The 18,585-nt window shown below is 45.4% G+C and overlaps 1 protein-coding gene across 1 annotated transcript; it reads right to left on the bottom strand.

Moving 5' to 3' along the window:
- Positions 1–970: 970 nt before the first annotated feature.
- BUB3 (BUB3 mitotic checkpoint protein) lies at positions 971–18,349 on the bottom strand. The gene is made up of 7 exons (XM_066601161.1): positions 18,247–18,349; positions 9,730–9,924; positions 9,572–9,641; positions 7,607–7,758; positions 3,522–3,680; positions 1,872–2,049; positions 971–1,674 (listed from the first exon to the last, which is right to left on the bottom strand). Exons 2-7 carry the CDS (start codon positions 9,922–9,924, stop codon positions 1,454–1,456), a joined length of 975 nt encoding a protein of 324 aa, XP_066457258.1. The 5' UTR covers positions 18,247–18,349; the 3' UTR covers positions 971–1,453.
- Between the last annotated feature and the right edge of the window lie 236 nt (positions 18,350–18,585).

Raw genomic sequence — 18,585 nt, 5'->3', positions numbered from 1 at the left:
TTTCTCTTGACCAGTGGGGTGATCCAGCAGAGGGACCACTAACAGACATTACCTATCCTGTGGTTAGATGCTAAATGTTAAATCTGGGAATTGTTATTTAATGCTTAGGATTAACCTCTTAAATACCAGCTTATTGGAGAATGCAGGGATAGTTCGGGTCTGGTACAATAGACTGGATTCAGGTCTCTGTTGCACATAACCCACATTCTGGAGATCCCACACCAACACTCTTCGACCAGCCGTACCCACGATGAGCCCGTCTTCTTACCCAGTCAGTGTATACACCTATATGTCAAGAGTCTCCAGGGGGTATTTTCTAGGTCTAGTGCGGTTATATAAAACAGTCAGCCCTGACAATCACCACTACCAGAACTGATAATCTGTACATAAGACAGGATCCCCTTCATGTTGTTGATGCCTCCATTAGGTACCGATTGTTGTAGTACAAGGATTTAAAATGGGACAGGATCCGTGTTTCCCCAATCTCCGCAATGAGACTGTCAATCACATGTGGAGATTATATGAAGTGGCCTATGCGATCACCACACCATAAATGTAAGACAGGCGATAAAAGTCTGATTGATGGGGATCCCACTGCTAAGACCCCCACCGAACCCAAAAACAGGGATCCTGTGTCCTCCTCATCACTACAGGGTCACTGCAGTGAGAAGATCAAATGGCGCAGCGGTCGAGCATGCACAGTGACACTTCATGTCAATGGGGCTGACTGACCTAGTCGCGTATTAGTGCTTGACCATCTCCAGCAGCTCCACTGAAAATAAGTGGAGCTGCACCATCGCTCCATTTAATATCCTCCTCACTGCAGGGGGTGCAGTTTGGATGGGCGATAGGGGTTGTACCAAAAGTGACTTTTCCCAGCAAGCAACATTAGGGGAGGGGGAACAAAAAAAAAAAAAAAAAAAAAAAAAAAAAACCACACAAGATGTTCAAATGCACACATACAACAAACTTTACGAACATGTTTCTATATTTATTGCTTAGGCAACAGAAGGGCTTATTTACAATCATAACCCTCGACGTAAGGGAACGTCATGTATTATATACAGAGGAAGATTAAAAACAGAAGACAACATTGAGAAAACAGAAGAGATATGAACAGAGGGAACATGAATACTGTAACCAGCAGACAGTCAATCTCATAACTGCATTAAAAGGCAAGTCAGTTAGAGGAGTCCTCCAGGTGAAATAATGAAGGGCAAGAAATGCAGAGGAGGTCGACACGCTTCTGTATAAAACAACTGAGCATAATTTTATCTGTCAGACGTCTATCAACTGACGGATATTGAAAGCTTGGGAGAATGTGATAAAATCTCTCCCAGCCCTACAGTCAGCCATCGTTATCTCCCCTTAACATCAATAACGCTATTCATGAGGCAAGGGAAAATTAATAAAAAATCTTGGTGCTGGGGGAGGAAAGGCAGGTGAAGCTGCCTCACTTGGGCTTTGTCTCGGCGTCTGTCACTTGCCGTATGAAGATAGCATCTTCGGGGTGTTCAATGTCATCCATTTCGTACATGTAGGAGGCAGCAATTGCCAGAGTGCTGCCGTCGTTACTGAAGGCCAGGGATGCAATACTCGTAGGGTAGCGGTGGAACTGGCACAGACGCTTTTTGTTGAAAGGATCCCAAATATTAACAAAACCATCTGAACCACCTGCAGGTTGTAAGGAAAGAATATGTTAGCACTTTTGTATCAGGTCACAGGACTTCAAACACCTGTTAAAAAAATTAATAGTCAAGAAAATCTGTGGGTTTTGGGGTACTAGTATAACAAGATTTGATTACAGAACACATTTTAAGTCATTTTGTAATAAGGACAGATTAGAGCCATGTAAGAAAAAAAACACTGACCCGTGGCAAAAGTGTTATGTAGGCTGTGGAAGGACACCGCATTCACAGGATAGATCTGTTCAATGTTGTTCTCCTTCAGCCGATGACACTTGAAGGCATATTTCTTCTTCTGGACTTCCAAGCTTGGGTCTAAATACTCAACAGCAACTCTTCCCTCAATGGAGCTTAGCACATAGCCCTACAATAAGTAATGATGTCAAGATTAGGAGTAACAAAAGAAAACTACAATAATGGCCATAGAAATTTAAGCCACAAGGGCTCTTATGAGCGTTTTAGTACAGCGCACAGTGTGTGCATTTTCCATGTGGTAGCACATACTCGAGGCAATGCATGGCATTGCATACTTGCTGCGTGCTTACAATCCTCATATACCATCTTGGCGTGCATGCACACATGGTACACACCAAGATAGTGCATGCTGCGTGCGAGAGGAACAACTGAAAAGTAATGTAAAGTTTGTTACTGTGTATTAAGCACACATAATATGTAGTTAAAAAGAGAACTTGTGAAAGCTTTAACTAGTTTGCAAAAACGTTTGAAACTTTTGAAATGTCGAGTGTCAATCGGTGGTGTTCTAGCTGTTGAGACACCCACCAATTACAAGAACGAAGCAGCAGGAGCCCTTAACTGACCATTGCCTCTATGCACCACCAAAATACCATCTAACTAGTCTATGAGCCCATCTTAAGCTAGTGAGCAGAGATAGTGTTCGGTTGAGCGCTTTTGAGCTTTGTTCTAGCGATTGGTGGGCGTCTCAACAGCCACAACCCCACAGATCAAAACTTTTGACACAGTCCTATAACAGATCAAACGTTTGTTTTTTCCTTCAAGTAACAGTTACACTTTAAAAGGGATATTTCAATCTTATAAAACATGAAAATGCCATTGCTTTATATGAACTCTTTGGACCCCGAATCTGGAAAATGCATTATCCTTAATGCTGCATCCCATTCCTTTCAGTTAGTCACCTGCATAGCCAGGTGGCTGGAAGCCAGTGTTCAGAGGGTGCAGCGCCACACTGACGTTACGGTCCCTTCATTCTTAAAAAAATTGATGAGGTCCCAGAAGTCAGAGTTCAGCAATCATAAAGTAATGACACATACTAGCAAACAGCCATCATTTCACGAGATGGCAGAACATTTTAAAAAATCATTACAGAATAAATGGTTCAGATGCCTGTTACAAGGACAAATGCTGCTTTTACAATGATCATCATCCCCAACTTGTTTAGACAGGCAGATTCATCGTTGAGAATCGCCCACTTCTCATTCAGTGTTTCACACCTCTATGTGAATCACTGAACGAGCGCTGTTTAAACGAAATGACAAGTAAACGAGCCAACGATGATTTTTAGTTCTGCAGAAACTGAACGATGAGTGATGAGCGCACGATTCTTGTTCAGTCGTTCGCTTGCGTTTATCGTTCCCTTTCAATCTTTTGAAAGATTATAATCGTTCCGTCTAAACGCACCTTTAACTAAGCGGTTAGGTCACATGAATGAGTGTGTAGCAATGTTCGCATGGTCAAGAAGGAAACATTTTGAAAGCAGCTATACTTCAAAAGGAGAAGATCAAAGTTAGTCTGTGGGTAGGTGATAAGTGTTCATTCTAGAAATCTCTGTAATGCCTAGGATTAACCTCCCTTAGTTACCTGCTTATTGGGGAATGCTCGGATACACCGGGTCTGGTACTTTAGACTGGATTCCCGTCTCTGTTGCACATAACCCATGTTCCGGAGATCCCACACCAGCACTCTTCGACCAGCCGTACCCACGATGAGCCGGTCTCCAGACACAGACAGCGTATACACCTGTGGGAGAAAAGGCAGACATTTAAAGATAGGGTGATCATTTTATCAGTGGAGTGACTATGAAAAGAAGAAAAAGTATATGGAGGGATAATTTACTCAGAACTTATAAATATGTTCCCCAAATAAAATAAATGAACTGGAACACAGTGACAGAGGTCAGCGCTTGTAAATTAAGGTTTCTACATCTATGCTGTCAGGAAAGAAGTCCCACAGCATCACAAGGTTTCATAAAAAGCAGCAAACATTTTCCAGTCATCAATTCACACTATAGTGTTCAAAAGCCTGGGAGCCGTCTGCACCAAAGAAAGTCAATTACTGAACTTGTCAAAGTTTCAGCATCCATCCACAGTACATGGCAGCGCAGTTCTATTATATACATGGGCTACTACGGCCCTTCTGCCTGTATGACACTGAAGGGTTAGATGAGAGCATTATTCAGGCTGAAATATTACTAAGTAGTCGCCGTAAAGAACAACCGGAGTACAACAGTAACTGTGCGGCACCAGGAAACCTTACATCATCTCAGCCCTCCAAATCCGAATGCCAAGAATACAATCAACATATTGGAATCCAAAAGGTTTGCAGTTTAATATCAGTATAAGACTGGAGTCACAGCGTCACGTAGCAATTTCCATTGATTGTTTTTAACTGCTCCATTTTTTTCTTTAATTGTCAAAATCTTTGCATCTCTGCCTATTTATGGACTGGTGCTGTCCATGTATTCCAGATAGCGATACCCATTACAGCCACTCAAACTATTCATACAACTGCTTTTTGTTTTTCCACATCACCTTAAGTCCATGTGGGAAGGGGATTGGAGCATCAATATAGGTCTTATCTTCCTCCATTTCCATGGAAGATGATGATAGTAGGGCATGTAGTGTACGGGCCTTCTTGAAGTTCTAGCATTACACGGACAGTGTTCACATGCTGCCAAGAAGTGGGTGTACACACACACACACACACACACACACACACACACGTTAAGGACGGCCCCAGAAGATTGACACTACAGTAAAGAGGCCCGGCTAGATTCCTAAATAGTACCTCTAGAGGTACCACTGAATGGGTATCAGAAAAAAAAAATACCCAGAATCCATGCAAGGAAAAGAAGTAAACAGCAAAGAAGTCTCACTTGAGGCGAGTCGCATAAGTTTGACAGCAACTGCACCCACTTCTTGGCTGTGTTGTACAGCAGTACAGATTTATCGTTGTCGTTAGCCGTTTAGTCATTCACGACCCTTGGCGACCCTAAAGGTTTTGCGCTGCTTCTTTCAGTTGTGTGATATCCATGTCAGTATCTGCTCTGACAGTATCAGCCATCGTGTTCTTTGACGGTCGGGTCTTTTTGCCACTGATCTGCCCAAGCATTATAGATCTTTCTAGCGACTCTGCTCACATTAAATGGCCAAAATCTGTGAGCCCGAGCCCGGTCATCTTCCCCTCCAGTGATATATCGGGTCTTAAACAATTCTGGACTTCTCTGTTTGTTACTCTCGCCATCCAGGGCATACGCAGCAGCCTTCGCCAGCACCACAGCTCCAACGCATCAATCCTCCTTATATCAACTTTATCATTACAAATGCGCAAGCCTCTTAATACATCTGTGACATGTATGGTCGACCGTGCACCTCCTCCAGACATCCACAAAACAGGGGGTATATTTCCGCTAGAATTTACGCCAGCTTCTGGTGTAAATTATAGAGAATTTGAGAGGCCACCTGCTCCCTCCCAGCAAGCCCCATCCACATCTATAAATGTGGCAAGGGTGGTAGAAAACATTGCAAAGTTGTAACTTTTTGCACAAGTAGGACTTCCAACTTCAAGCCATAATTCCAGTGTAAAACACAGATTCACCTTTTGCCCCAGGATTTCACCAGCCTAAAGACATTAGCTGACATTTGGCTGACAGTCCATCCCTCTACAGCAAGATCTTCCAGCCAACAATTGGTTAGGCTTTATTCCCGCAGGCGAGTAATTGTAGTTCAAGGAAAAACTGACAGATTTTGTACAATTTTTATGCACAAGTATCAACCATTTTTTCCACCCATCAAAACAAAAAAAGTGTCTCAATTGCTCTCATTTAAAGCACCTATTCAAGTTAAAGGGGTTGTCCCGAGGCAGCAAGTGGGTCTGTACACTTCTGCATGGCCATAATAATGCACTTTGTAATGTACATTGTGCATTAATTATGAGCCATGCAGAAGTTATAAAAAGTTTTATACTTACCTGTTCCGTTGCTGGCGTCCTCGTCTCCATGGTGCCGACTAATTTTCGCCCTCCGATGGCCAAATTAGCCGCGCTTGCGCAGTCCGGGTCTTCTGCAGTCTTCTATGGGGCTCCGTGTAGCTCCGTGTAGCTCCGCCCCGTCACGTGCCGATTCCAGCCAATCAGGAGGCTGGAATCGGCAGTGGACCGCACAGAAGAGCTGCGGTCCACGGAGGAAGAGGCCATCTTCAGCGGTGAGTAGAGAAGTCACCGGAGCGCGGGGATTCAGGTAAGCGCTCCGGTGAGCTTTCTTTACCTCCCTGCATCGGGGTTGTCTCGCGCCGAACGGGGGGGGGGTTGAAAAAAAAAAAAAACCCGTTTCGGCGCGGGACAACCCCTTTAATCGGTATATGAAAAAATGGAATACACTCCAATACCATGCAAATACTTTTTTTTTTACGCACTGATTGACTTAAATAAGCAACTTTTGTTCGAAAAACGAAGATATGAATTTACGTCCTATTAAAAACTGACAAAAAAAAAAGCTCTGCATGCTTCCATATGAAATAGCCATACAGGGGTACAGTAGTGGTCTATTCATCTCTACAGATGCCCCACTACAGCTCCGCATACTGGTCAGTATATGTCCAATCATACAGATAAATGTAAATGACAGATCACCACAAGCAGAAACTTCTGACGGCCATCTTCACATGCACAACACAGCATGAGAGACAAGCGAGAGCCTTGGGAGAAAGCTATACCAATGTGTGAGCGGCAGAAAATTATAAATGAATGCAGCGATGCTAGCCACTTTACACTAATGCCACAGGTACGACTGCTGCCACCATTACCAAGACATACAGCGACCATAGCACACGTGCGGGAGGGGGGAGAGAACGAGCGCTACTAATGGAACAATCTCGCTGAAAATGCTAAATCTTCTTTACAAACTGGTGTCACACCTGGATTGGAAGAAGTCTTTCTAGCCACCAGTTTCATCAATCACCCCCAAACCATTGTGTCAAGCCGCAGAGTGGGTGGACACATTTATCAGGAGTATGAAAGAAAAAAAGTAAAAAAGAATAAAAAACACAGGAATGAAGAAAGCCGCCATGCCGAGCCGTCTGAGCCAATAGGTAGGCGGTTTCCCAGTGGCCGTCTATTATGTGCTGTCCTGTCAGCTATTCATCACCAGCTTTTACTGGCCACATACACCCATAAATCAAACCAAGAAACAATGCAATTATTCTGCTCCGCACAAAGGTCTCGCCAGAAGTAGATTCAGTCGTGATGGGGTAAAAATGACGGCCATTTAGATGGAGTGCAGGCCCTGTAATGATGGCTCCAAAACTGGTCAGTATATTTAAGGGGAAGCACAGGCACAGAAGTGCTGTGTTGATTTAGTGGAAGGAAAAGCTTTCCTGCTTCATCTTGACACAGTAACTTAGTGGAAAATATGAAGGAGAAAAAGGATGTAATAACTTAAACGCTAGCGCTATAATCTTATGTGAGGTCTGCGGAAGAAACAATTGGTTTTATCCGAGCACTGAACTTACGCTTCACAAATATCAAAATAGGATAGAAGAAAAAGGCAGCAATGCGGCAGAACTCAACAAATACATTTAAAAGGATGGATAAAGCGTGCCACTATTTAAAGGAAGGCTGCAGCAGCGAGTGGTCTTAAGTCCAATCAATACGATATAGAACAAGCGAACCTTATCCGGCTGAGAAAACGTTCCAGCGTTACAAGGCGTCCGCGGATCCCATAATTTCACCGTCTGGTCCCAACTCCCGGTCACCATAACATTCACCTCAGGGCAGAATTCTACACATCGAATGGGAGCATCATGACTCCCAACCACGGTTTCTGCAAAACAAACATTACAAAAGGTGTATCAATAGAAGCTCAGAGACATTATAGATGCCCGATACAGACTGTCGGGTTAGGAACATTATTTATAACATACGTTGATTTATGGTTTATCTCTTCAGCATAGCCACATTCCCATAAAGCTCTGTGTGGTTGTGGAGGCCGCAGCGGGTAACATTACCACAATCATTCATGTGAATAGCATTTCTGATCCATTGGTATAATAGCCTTAAGAAGGGCTTGTTCGGATCTGAACGATAGATGACCGATCCTCAGGATAGATAATCAGTAGTTGATCGGTAGGGTCCACCGCACAGGACAATCAGTAATCAGCCCAGTTATTTGGACTACTGTCCATGTGTATGGAGCTGGAAGCTGACAGCGCCATACATAGCAGCGGCCCACATTGATAAGGAGGGCAGAGGGAGCAATGGGTTCAATACAATACTAACTCAGGTTGCTGCAATGTGTCGACTTCCAGTTCCACGCAAAATGGCAGCAGCCCAGGAAATAGCGAATTGCCAGGGGTCCCAAGAACCCACTGGTCAACTATTGATGAGGATAAGTCATTAGCAGTTCAGACCTGGACAACCCCTTTAAAAAGAAATAATCCCATCTTAGACCTTCTTGGCACATCTACATGATATGCCATAATTGTCTGATAGATGCAGGTCCCAAGTCTGAAGAGAACAGGAGTCCCTCGACAGTCCCATCTAGTGAAGCGGCCAGAGAAGGAGTGGAGAGCTGCCGAGCTGTAATGCCCCATAGAAGTGAATAGAGAGAACCACACACAAGCAAAACCCTCTCGGCTCATTCTCCATCAGGATGAAGTTGGGCAACAGCTGCCCAATCAGGCGGGACGGGATCAGGGGAGCCACATCTATCAGACAATTAAGACATATCCTGTGGAATACCAATTTAATGCTATACTTACACAAGCGAGCAGTTGGCAGTAATGTATACTTTTTACCTTGGAAATAGTCGATACCCATTGGATAGATACACCATACTAGAATATTTGCTAAATATGTGCAATACAATGAAAAAAACACACACACACACACACACACACACACACACACACACACACACACACACCTCTCGTAAGGACTATCATTTTCTAATTTAGGTCCTTGTTATGACCCCAGTTGAATGATCTTTCCAAGGCTAATCCATGCAGGGAAATATCTATTTAGAGAAATGGTGGTTTAAAAGTAGGAAGCCACATAAAGCAAAAAAGGTTTACCTCATGCAGAAAGCACAGTCAGAAAACTGACAGCTATGGATTCCTCCCCCACAGTGTCAGGAAGTATTTAGAGACTAACTTTAAAGGGGTTTCCAGTTATAAACTATATATTGTGAATCCTTAGGAAAAGCCATCAATAATGGACCACCCCAAGTCTGTCACCCAGGGTCCCAGCTGATTAGCCATTTGCCCGGCCAATGCGCTCATGCACTGAACCAATTTCTGAAGGAAACAGACAGCTCCATTCCGTCTCCAGTGGCCATGCTTGGTATCATACGCAGTGTTCCCAGTCCCTTTAATGGGAACTTTGCCTGTAATACCAACCCTGGCCACTGCAGTAAGAAGATAGCTGTCTGTTTCCTGCCGAAATCAGCTCATTGCACAAGAGTACTGGCCCAGTGAACAGCTGATTGGTGGGGATCTGGGCAGCAGATTCCCACTGATCTCCTGCGGATAGGCCATCAATAGTTTACAACTGGACGACCCCTGTACAGGATTTAGGAATGCAGAGATAGTCTAGAACCAATACAAGTTTTATATCCTCCACTTGATGCTCACACCTACCTCCATCTGTATTTAGGTCATGCATTTTTAACTGATGATCCAGTCCTCCACTCCAGGCATGGGTAGGATCCTACAATACAAAATATACACCAAGTATAACACAACTGGTCACATTCACACACTAGACAACGATGAACCGAGAAACATGAAATACATACGTAAAAAGCACAGTCAAGGACGGGACCGGCATGCTGGTACTTCAGCCTCATTGTGTTCGCAGGAACATCATAGAGGCGGACAGAAGTGTCCCATGAGGAAACCAACAAGAACTGGGAGGTGTTGGGACTGAACTTGACTGCAGATATTCCATCCTCCGGAGCTTGGTTCAGCTTAAATTCATTAGAGCCAGTCATCTAAAAACAGGAAAATAAAAGTTGTAAATATTTTTAAAAAATGAACATGTTTAACGTGACATACGGCAACGTGCTGCACGGATAATTATAACTACTTCTAGGTAATCAATTTAGAGCCTGGCTCACACCAGGCAGTTCTGGACACTACTTATTGAACCACCTTCATATGAGGACATTAGGGGAGCATTCATGCCCCCGTAAAACAGACAAATGTTTATATAATGCTCCGAGTTGATGGTTTTGGTTGAGTTGGGCCACTCGTCTGTTCCAGGTTCAAATCCCACCAAGGACAATATCTGCACGGAGTTTTTATGTTCTCCCAGTGTTTGCAAGGGTTTCTTCAGACACTTCAAAAAGATACAGATAACAGATGCATAAAGTTTATGAGCCCCACTGGGGACAGAACCCAATAGCACGTCATGTAAAGTGATGCGCAATATGCGTGAGCTATATAAAAGGTGATTATTACAGGCACATAAATGAGTCGGTACTAAGCTTGGATGAACCTGGCATTATACATTACTGCCTCCTCTTCTAGTCTACAGAATGTAGGGGGCAGACAGATGGGAGTAAAAGGAAGTCACACACAGATAAACCACAGCCGAACCAGCCCAGCCAGGTATTGCAATTGGGAGTATTGCGTGCTTGGTTCAGTGAAAAAATAGGCAAAGGTCCTTTTACATGAACCAATTTCAAGCCCAGATGATCAACATTACAGCAAGCTGACTGGTGCTGGTTAAAGGGCTTTCACACAGGCTACTGCAAACGGGTATGGGGGACGAAGGAACATTCATCGCCTTTAGCGCCAATGTGTCTATGAAGACCTTGTGTCATCACTTGTTTGCTATGGACATCTAAAATATGTGTCCTAGTTAGAGATGAGCGAGTATACTCGCTAAGGCACATTACTCGAGCGAGTAGTGCCTTAGCCGAGTATCCTCCCGCTCGTCTGTCAAGATTCGGCTGCCGATGCGGGTGACAGGTGAGCTGCGGCGGTGAGCGGGTGGGGGGGGGGGGGGGGGGTGGAAGAGAGAGAGATCTCCCCTCTGTTCCTCCCCGCTCTCCCCCCCGAATCTTTACAGACGAGCGGGAGGATACTCGGCTAAGGCACTACTCGCTCAAGTAGTTAGCCTTAGCGAGTATACTCGCTCATCTCTAGTCCTAGTGTGTGGCAAGTCTGCTCTTCGGAAATGAAAAATACCCCCTCCCACAGCTGATGAAAAGTGTTGTGGCTAGTTGAAAATGGCAATGAGTAAATTCTTGTTGCCATTTGCAAATTCTAGGCCACCTTGGTGACTATTTTGGTTATCTACAGCTGTGTGTGAAAAATAAAATAATTGCTGCATCAAGTATAAGCAACAACCAAATAAAAAACTGAAAATTGTACACAAAGCTTTGGTTTTGGTGAAAATTACAAACAATGAGAAAACGCTCCTCCGACAGACAGGCTTACCATATAATACGGTTTGATCAGCAGATTGAAAGATGCAAGTAATCATTGTGAATCTTTCTAACGAGGCCTGTTCTGGTGGCAACTATATTAATAAATGAGCAAGGAATGTCTTCCCTGTAACGAGATCTGTCACTAATTACTAAGTATTTTAACCTCCTAAATTACCAGAAACTAAGATTGGCTTAAACAAGACATATGTCTTTAATAAGCAGAGAGCTCTATGAAGCCACTAATAAAATAAAAAAGGCCCACTAACGCAACTCATTTCCTCTCGGATCAATAAAGTAATTATATACTACAGACGTTTAAATAAAAATATGCCAGTGGCTTCAAGCAAATTTAATTTCACAGATTCTCCTCTACAGAACAGCCTGCACAAACAGGACCATCTCAATTAACCCTGCTTCTGGTCCAGAGATCTGCAGGTAATTGCCCTGCACAGCCGCACAGCCTTATTATATCAAAGGGCTTAGGCAGTTACCATAAATACACAGGTGCACCCATGAGAAGGGGCACAAGATTCCACCAGCTACCCCCATCATTCACGCAAGTGGAAAGGATGATCCAAGACCCCCTAATCTGGTAGATATTGCAATCCACCCTGCAAAAACAAGATAAATAGTCACCAACGATCCGGGTTTACACCATAAATTATCTATATTATGTAGTAAGATGACAAGGGAGGATCATCCCCGGTTCTGGCGGCTCCGGAGCGTTTGTAACTGGGACATCACATAAATGTTGAGCGGCATCGAGAACCCAACAGAGACCTACTAAAACCAAACAAAAAGCACAATGGCAGCAGATTATATATGTTTTGTTCTGTGTCGTGAGCTTTCATGAGTCGTGTATCCCACACCGACTCTTCACAGATCACTAGAATGAAGGAAACCCGGCACCAGGTTCAAGTTGCCCAAACCACCCAAAACCAGCAACATTTGGCAGTGCCGACCCCAATCAGGGAAAAATCATCAGCGCATCAGCAGGAAAATTAAGAGTCAAAATCCACACCAATAGTGGAGTTTGTGATGCATAAAACACGCGGCAATTCCACCATGTGTGAATGAACTCTTAAAGGGGTTTTCCAGACATACTACTGATGACCTATCCTCAGGATAAGTCATCAATAGTTGATTGGCTGGGGTCCTGAACACTGGAACCCACCCAGCCAGTGAGCTGAACAGGCCGCTCCCCCCCCCCCCCCAACACACAGCGATATGGAGTGAAAGCAGATGGCTCCAACCCGTGTAGTGGGCAGTGCTGGTAATTCCAGACGCAGCTCTCATTGATTTCAATGGGACCATAGCCTGCGATTACCAGCCCTGGCCACTACACAGGGGCTAAACCTCTGTGAAGTCAGCACCCCATCTTTCAAAAAGTTAATTTTTTCATAAGTTCTGGATGCACCCCAAAGAGTTCTAAAGTTCCCAATTAATTTTAAAAATAGTTCTAGCGAATTAAGCAAAAAAAAAAAAATTAAAAAAAAAAAAACAAATGTATCTCTGTGGTGCTAACTTCCAAAAATGATATTACTAAATCAGCGAGAACTTTGTAAATATGGGTTCTAGAGCTTTGAGCATTAAGAGTTTTCTTCAGAACTCTTGCGGTGCTACCCAGAACTCTTATAAAATCGCGGAGTTTCCAAAAAATGTATTTACACGTAACTGAAATTTTTGGATCCGGCATCTAAAAACTCTTAATGTTCAAAGCTCTAGAACCAATATTAACAATGTTCCCGCTGATTTTTAGATGCCGGATCCAAAAATGTCAGTTATTATGTGTTTAAACAATTTTTTTGGAAACCCCCAATTTTATAAGAGTTCTGGGTAGCACCTCAAGAGTTTTGAAGAAAACTCCTAAAGCTCTAGAACCCATATTTACAAAGTTCTCGCTGATTCAGTAATATCATTTTTGGAAGTTAGCACCGCAGAGATACATTTGTTGATTTTTTTGCTTAATTCGCTAGAACTATTTTTAAAATTAATTGGGAACTTTAGAACTCTTTGGGGTGCATCCAGAACTTATGAAAATAACTTTTTTGAAAGATGGGGTGCTGACTTCACAGAGGTAGGGGTTAACTGCTTCAACTCCGTATCCCTGTGTGTTGTGGCACGTGGCAGATCCTGGGGTGGTCCGCAGTAACTGCTAGCTGAGGGGAAGCAGTAGGTAAACAGCAGCAGGGTGGAGCATATTAGATGTGACTGCGACACAAGAGCCACAGAGAAGTTTTAGGCAGGGTTCACACAGGGCGGATTGCCGTTGGAAATCTTGCGGTTTGGCCTCAGCAAAAACCGCGAGATTTCCACCGGGAGAACCGCCGCGGTTTAAGCCGCGGCGGCTTTGAAGCGGCCCTGCCGCTTGCTTTTCCGTTGCGGCCGGCGCTCCCATAGAGGAGAGCGCGGCCGCAACGAAAATAAACAAAAAAGAAAAGATAAACAGACATGCTGCTTCTTTTGAAACCGCGGCGGCCGCAGCTGTGGTTTCAACCGGATTTACTGCAGCGGATTAGCCATCCCGTGTGGACGAGGTTTCTGAGAAATCTCGTCCACATGGTTGGCTAATCCCGAGATTAGCAGCCGCGGGCGGATCTGCTGCGGCAAAACCGCGGCAAATCCGCCCTGTGTGAACCCAGCCTTACAAGGGATCAGTAAAATATCCAGTGACAAGTTTTGGCAGTTGTCGGGTCAACCGAGTCATTCTGTATTCCAAATAAAAGGCAAGTCTTGTAGAACGGACACCAAGAGGGGGTTTTCGTTACACAACAACAGTGAACGGATCCTTCAGTTTCCATTCGAGGATTCCGTTATGTCAGCGCCGTGTTCATCAGCCGTCACATAACCCTACAGTAACGCTGTGCGACGCCTCCCTCAGCGTTTATTGGCATTTAACAATAGTTTGGGAATTACTATTTTTTAAACTTCTGAGATGCACAAGTTGAAGATAACCGCAAACACAGAGAACATTTTATAATCATACATTATATTAGCCCATATACTAATACACCGGCTACAATACTGAGCCAGATGAAGGCTTTGTGACAATAGGAAACACTTTGCTGGAATTACATAGCCCCTTAAGAGCCTGCGGCCACTCTGCCGTTTGTGTTAGAATCTAGTAAGATGTTGGAGAACCCTTGGATTGACAACTTCATGGCATCTGTGTGGCACTTCCCCCACGCTGCTGGGAAATCACCCCCACCTTCTGAGAGGCTCAAAAAAACCCGTCCTGGAGAACTTGCATAGCTCTCCATAGCAGGCAGAGTTTTCTCGCATAGGATAGCATGCGTGTCGCTAGTGGCTGCTATGCGATGCCAGAAAATCACAGACTCCATAGGGAAACATGGGCTACAAAAAAAAAAAAACGCAAATTGCGGCAGTATAGAGCATGCAATAATATTTTAATCTCGCACGCTACTGCTACTAAGGCCTCGTTCACACGAGTGACCAACTCACGCGATTTTGTCACATTCCTACACATGTATGTGAAGCCCATTCTTTCCCATGGGTTACTTCACACGTGCGATGTTTTGTAGCATGCAACAACGCGACACAAAAAAAAAACTCGCGGGCCCGGTAATATGCCCGCGACTCATAAGGTTTTGTGGCCCATGTTTCCCTACAGAGCCTTCCTCTCTGCTGCATCGCATGAAAATGCGGTTTTCGTACGGTGCGATGCAACTTTGATAGTAGGAAATCCATATTGTCAAAGCCCTAAACTAAGTCCGAACTGCAGGGGGAAAAAAAGAAGAAAAAAAAAACCACATCCCCTTAGACGCGCTGTCAGCCCGACCGCAGCTTCTCCCCGGCACTGACGATCTTCTCTTCCGGACGGGGATTGAAAAATCTCTGCCTCCTAGAAGCACTGGCTGTGATTGGCTGGCACTTAGCCAATCAGAGCTAGAACTCGATGAATGGCTGTGATTGGTTAATCGAGTGCTGGCTGTGATTGGCTAAGCAAGAAGAGAGGATTTTTCAGTCCCCGGCCAGAAGAGAAGATCAATGCTGGGGACAAGCTGTAGCCGGGCTCACAGTGCGTATAAGGTGATGTATGAGGTTTTTTTTTTAGTCCTTCAGCTACGGCTTATATTTCAGACCTCCCTTGAAAATCCTTGCATATGGTGCTACAAAGTTGCGGTATCAACACGAGAAACCACAGCGATATCGTATCGACCAACGATGTGATATTACTGCAATTTTCTCGTGGCTATGCCATGTCGCCCGTGTGAACGAGGCCTAAACATCACATGTGTGGAGGAACCCATAGGAAAGCATGCGCTCTACAAGCATGCGATTTCTCTGCATGAGGAAATCGCCCGTGTGAAAGAGGCCTTAACTCCATCTTGTTAATTAAAACAATGACCTCCCAACTATCCCGCTCGCCCGGGCGACTGTAGCCTTATTCTGTAATCAGACATTTTGCTCTAACATTTCTATATACAGATACAGCCCTCCTATAGTAGCGGAATCAGGCCCGACGCCCCCCCCCCCCCCCCCGCAGAAACCCCATACTCACCTCTCCGGATCCATGGTGAGCTCTGCCGGCGAGCATGCGCAGTGCAGCACATGACACGCCGGCGCTGGGCGGTGACGTGACTTCCCGCGATACTACCGCTATACTCTAGCACGGAGTATTGCGGGACAGACTGCTTCCACTGACTGCAATGGAGGCCGCCAGTGCGATTTTCTGCGATGAATACGACATGCCGCGATTCTTCCCCGCAAAAATCACTGTTGATTTCCGCTCGTGGGCAGAGGAGAATCTGTTAACATAGCCTGTCTATGGACTATCATTGCTGCGGGATTCACGGCGGGTGTCCGACCATGAATCCCGCAGCAATTATCAGTCAGTGGGCATGCGGCCTTAGTTGTGCGACGTCTGGTTTTGTGCGGGATGTCCTGGAGATTCTGTTGGTAGCATTCTGGACTACATATGACTTTTTTGACCTCTTTTTATTAGTTTTTCTTAGAGACAGAATGACCCCCCAAAAAAAAGCGCAATTCTGGTGTTTTTTTTCTGATAACATTCACCATGCGGAGGAAATAATGCTTTACTTTGGTAGATCGCACTTTTACGGATGCAGCGGTACCAAATCTTTTTCCTTTTATTTAGTAGACCTTTCTTAAACTTATTTTTTACTTTTTTACATGGCATTACATCATATCGCATGGCATGATAGGCACTCTGCTATGGCAACCCTGGGGCCTTTCAGAAGGCCCCTGGCTGCCATGACAACCACACAGCAACTCGCAATCTCATTGCAGGGGGCCGTCGTACATCAGTGGGGCATTTAAATGCCCCTGTCAGAATTGATGGCAGCATTTAAAGCGTTAACAGCTTCGACGAGCGGAGCGGCTTATCGGAGCTGTTGCGGGCGGGTGCCAGCTGTAAGAAACAGCAGGCACCCACGTTGTATGAAGTGGGATCGACCCCCTCCCCCCCACACACACCCCAAAGCTGTAGGACGTAACTGTGTGTGGGTTGCAAACATTTCCCCTATCCACAGTATAGGGTCCGAGTGTCTGATCAGTGGGAGTCAGATGGCTGGAATGCCCACCAATGTAGAGAACAGGGGTCCAGTATTCTCCAGGCTATTTTTAATTACCTATCCTGATCAGTCGGCGTCCCAAGCAGTGAACCCCAGCCAATCAGCTGTTCTGACGTACTAGCAAACCCGGTTACAAAGTGGAAGCTGTAGATCCCCTTATAATCAATGACCGCTCCAATTAGCAGCATTGGCCACCACACAGGGATCTGGCAGGAGGCACTTTTACTAGTTGGAGCAATTCTTAAGACGGTCATTGGGGGTGGTAGCAGGATGGGGAGGTCGTGCAGGGGCAGGTTATAACTGACAGAAGCTGTCATGGCGGTATGGGACCAGAGAAGAAAAGGCAAAGATGCCAAATGTGACCACTGGAATCTGACTATTTGGTGACTGCATTAGAAAACATATCCTACCGCTGTATATGAGCCTGTTGGGATATAACCATCTCCCTTCCTGTGATACATCTTTCATGAGACGTTTAGGGGGGCCCATGGCCTGGACAGAGCCAGTTCTTTGTGCTACTATGGCGCCCGATGAGTTCTTACACACCTGTAACTATAGTAGGTGTGAGTAGCCGCCAATCACCTGTAGTTTCATGATGGCATCAGCAGCTAGTGCCCCCATATGGGTGCAGCTGTTAACATGTTGGCGAGTTTGGGGGTCAAGGCAGTACAGAGAATTGGTCGTGTTCCTCCAACTGCTCCCTGGTAATCCAGGCCTGATGTCCTCATGGCACTGTGGTCGGGGGAAGACATCCTGAAGATACGGGGGCAGGTGGTCACCCAATAGGTCCCTGCGGCGTTTACCATTCAAGGATTGCAGTACGATGACCAACGGTCTTACGCCATGTCAGAGAAGACCCCCACACCATGACAGCGGCCCCAACGGTGCACCCTTGTTGTGGCACAGAGGAGAGGTCAGCCCGTCCCCTGAGAGCAGACTGGGCCGCAGCCATCACACGGTACTCCTCACAAGAAGTCCTGCCGTCTCTAATGCAGCATCGCCAAGAAAATCTGTCCGTTGCCCATAGCGACCAATCACAGCGCGGCTTACACAACTTATACTTCTCAGGTAAACTAAAAGCTGCGCTGTGATTGGTTGACACGTGCAACAGGCCGTTTCACGATTCCCTCCCTGCGTGCGTTCACACGAGGTGGCCGTGTATATACATATAGTCCCTCCGCGGTCGGGGTACTACATAGTTATGTGGTAATAATCCGCGGGAACTACACACAGCCGCGCCGGCATGTTCCAGTCAGGACCGCCCACACGCGGGAATGATACTACACATAGCTGAAGCTCTGCTCAGCGCGCACGTTGCTCTCACCGTGCACTCTCTTTTCCGGCACCTCTTCTCTGTGTCTTCGCTTCAAACCGCCACCATTCACTGAAATCAGCACCTCTTAACAACGAACCTCCTGATTGGCCGGTTTGAAAAAGCTTCCTTGCCGCTCATTGACGAATTCCGTCCAGAAACGGATGTTTCACCAAGCGGAAGTGACGTCACGGCGCCAGCCGGCTGGTGCAGTTTACAGGAAGCACGTGCCTACGCCGCCATGTTGTGGTTGGCAGAGAATTTTTAATGGGAATTTCGATCAAGAAGGAAGGTGTAACAGTTGTGGACGGAGGAGAATGTTGTGTGTGGGCTGCAGTGATGAGGCAGATT

Source organism: Eleutherodactylus coqui, chromosome 4, assembly GCF_035609145.1.
Source record: "Eleutherodactylus coqui strain aEleCoq1 chromosome 4, aEleCoq1.hap1, whole genome shotgun sequence".
Classification (NCBI taxonomy): Eukaryota; Metazoa; Chordata; class Amphibia; order Anura; family Eleutherodactylidae; genus Eleutherodactylus; species Eleutherodactylus coqui.
Note: the sequence above shows the minus strand (reverse complement) of the source record. Positions and strands in the feature narration are given on the sequence as shown.